At 39.1% G+C, this 2,572-nt stretch overlaps 1 protein-coding gene across 1 annotated transcript; it reads left to right on the forward strand.

Moving 5' to 3' along the window:
- Positions 1 to 51: 51 nt before the first annotated feature.
- On the forward strand, positions 52 to 2,555 carry LOC116380366 (lipocalin-like; the record flags this gene model as incomplete). The annotated part of the gene is made up of 6 exons (XM_031842292.1): positions 52 to 191; positions 316 to 392; positions 1,568 to 1,678; positions 1,769 to 1,870; positions 1,964 to 1,995; positions 2,117 to 2,555. Coding segments are annotated over 5 exons (462 nt in total), but the record flags the coding sequence as incomplete, so codon positions are not given.
- Between the last annotated feature and the right edge of the window lie 17 nt (positions 2,556 to 2,572).

The raw sequence follows: 2,572 nt of genomic DNA on the forward strand, positions 1-2,572 counted from the left end.
TGTGTGTGTGTGTGTGTGTGTGTGTGTGTGTGTGTGTGTGTGTGTGTTTAGTTTGCAGGGAGATGGTACCGGGTGGGCCTGGCCTATGACTCTTCAAGTTTTACCCCCTTCAGAGACAAAGTGAAGGCATCCATGGGCATCATCACAGCGCTGCCAAACGGCAATGTTAACCTCACCATGTGGGACGCCACGTGAGTCTGTGCGCGCGTGACATATAGTACAGTACATGTTGGTGTAAATGGACGGTCAAAGAAGAGAGGAATCCGGGGGATGTTTAGAAAAGATAAAGACATGTGTTCCCCCTGTGTGCTTCAGACCTTTAGGTTGTCTGAGAAAGGTGTACAACTATGAGAAGACCAGCGTACCTGGACAGTTCACCTACTTCAGCACACGTAAGTCTGCTCACTTCTAACCTGACAAGAAAGAGAGAAGAGAAAGGCTTTTTAGTAAGCTCTGTGACTTTGCTCAATTACAATGTAAATATTTGCCTGGTACTCAGTGAGTGCCCGCAGCAGTAGGACAAAATTGAATTTGGGATCTGCAACAGTATTGAGCAAACAACTACAACAAGCACACAGATTTAAAAAAAAAAAAAAAAGCCGCATTGTCCACGCAAGACATGTGAGAAATATTTCAGTCAATACACATGTTAGGTTTAGTGGTGTGTCTCTGTCATGTGACGCTCTGGAACAAATGTGATCCCTGAGCTTATAAACCACACACGTGTGGAAGTATAGGCAGCAGTGTAGCAGCGAGGATGCAGAGCTCAGAGTGGTTGTATGCAGAGAGAGAGAGGTGGCAGACATACATGATTAAAGGATGTATGGAATATGTGACTGTAAAATGACCAGAGCTACTGTGTGGCTTTATTACTGAGGCCCCAAAAAAATGTATGTATAAAGTAGAGAGCAAGAAATGAAATAAAAGCAAAGCAGAAATATAATATTTTTGGCTTGTCCGTACTTTTTTAATATGATGCACTTATGCACTCTGTATACATGTTAATGTTTGGTTTTTTTTAATCAACGTCTACCTTTAAGAAAAATAATCTGTACTTTTTTTTCCAGACAACAATTTTTACAATTGTTGACTTTTTAATTTGTCTTATATCTAACATTGAAGACAGCTGTTCACGTGATTGTAAATCCTGCATTTGTGCTGTAAATTTGTAATATATTTCAAATGCATGCTCATCTTGCATGCTCAACAGCTCATTACTGTTGTAATACTGCAGGACATATACTGAATTATAATATAAACATGTATTAAAAATGATATTATATTTTCATTTATATACAGAATATTTTAATATGGTGGCGTTTGGTACACTACATCCAGTTGTATCTATTTCATATGGACAATTTCATCCCTAATCACAAGTCAAGTCACCCAAATTGTAGGTTATTTTACTTTTTACTACAGATTTTATTAAATATTCTACAAAGAGCGTGACAGTGTCACTCACGTGGATTTCCATTCATTCTCATATTTCTCTGGTTTAGTCCGTATTTAATATTGAATGACAGGAAGTCTTTGTCCTTCACTTCTGTGTTGTGTGTTCTGTCAGGCCATAACATGGTGAAGGACATCACAGTGGTGGACACAAACTATTCTGATTACGCCGTGGTTCTCAAACAGAAGGTTTTTAACAGAGAATACACACAGGTGGCGCTTTACGGTGAGACGCAGATTCATTTTTACGTCACATCTAAGCATGTTAGCATGAAGAGGCAACACTCACTATATGTGTCTTTGGTCTTGTTTGCAGGTCGCTCTCAAGAGGTCAGAATTGATGTAATTACGAAGTTTAAAGCCTTTGCCTTGTCCCAAGGTTTCCCCAGAGACTCTATTCTGACCCCACCTCCTGCAGGTAAAGTAAAGGGAGCTCATATGCAGTGCATACACAGATAATGGGGAGGGTTAAATGACACTGAAGTTTTCTATTATGTTTTTTGGCCAACAGAAAATTGCCCACCATCAAGTTCTGGGCGTTAGGTAAGTCTTTTTTTTTTAATTTTATTTAGAAAATTTGACAACCAGGTGAGTTACTTGTACATTCAGGTGTGTGAGTGACTTCACACCTTCAGTGTAAATGAGAATGTGTGTCTCCCCGTAGGTTCTCTGATGTACCCGAGATGATGATGGCATGCGTATCCTGACGTGCTACTCTTTGTTTGCCGGCTCACTTTTTCCCAGCATTTACTTTGACGCATGTCGTGCTACAAAGAACTCTCTCTCTCAGCAAACATCATCATTGAGGCTACAAAGATGATACATAGCAAATATAGCTGATGAAATGTATTTGTCACACTCTGTTATGTCATGTTTTACATTATTTTCAATAGTTTAACAGACAATATTTACCTCCAGGCTATTTAAATAACTAAATTCCTATCACCAACCTTTTCTTGGCTGATCAGGCAGTTTAATTGAATGAAATTCTGAGTTTTTAATGTTTACCACCTGCATGTAATCAGATGTGCTGTTTCAAAGTGTTGACATAGTCAAATAAACCATATTAACCTTGTGTGTGTGTGTGTGTGTGTGTGTGTGTGTGTGTGTGTGTGTGTGT

This window comes from Anarrhichthys ocellatus, unplaced genomic scaffold, assembly GCF_004355925.1.
Source record: "Anarrhichthys ocellatus isolate YVR2014 unplaced genomic scaffold, GSC_Weel_1.0 scaffold6942, whole genome shotgun sequence".
Classification (NCBI taxonomy): domain Eukaryota; kingdom Metazoa; phylum Chordata; class Actinopteri; order Perciformes; family Anarhichadidae; genus Anarrhichthys; species Anarrhichthys ocellatus.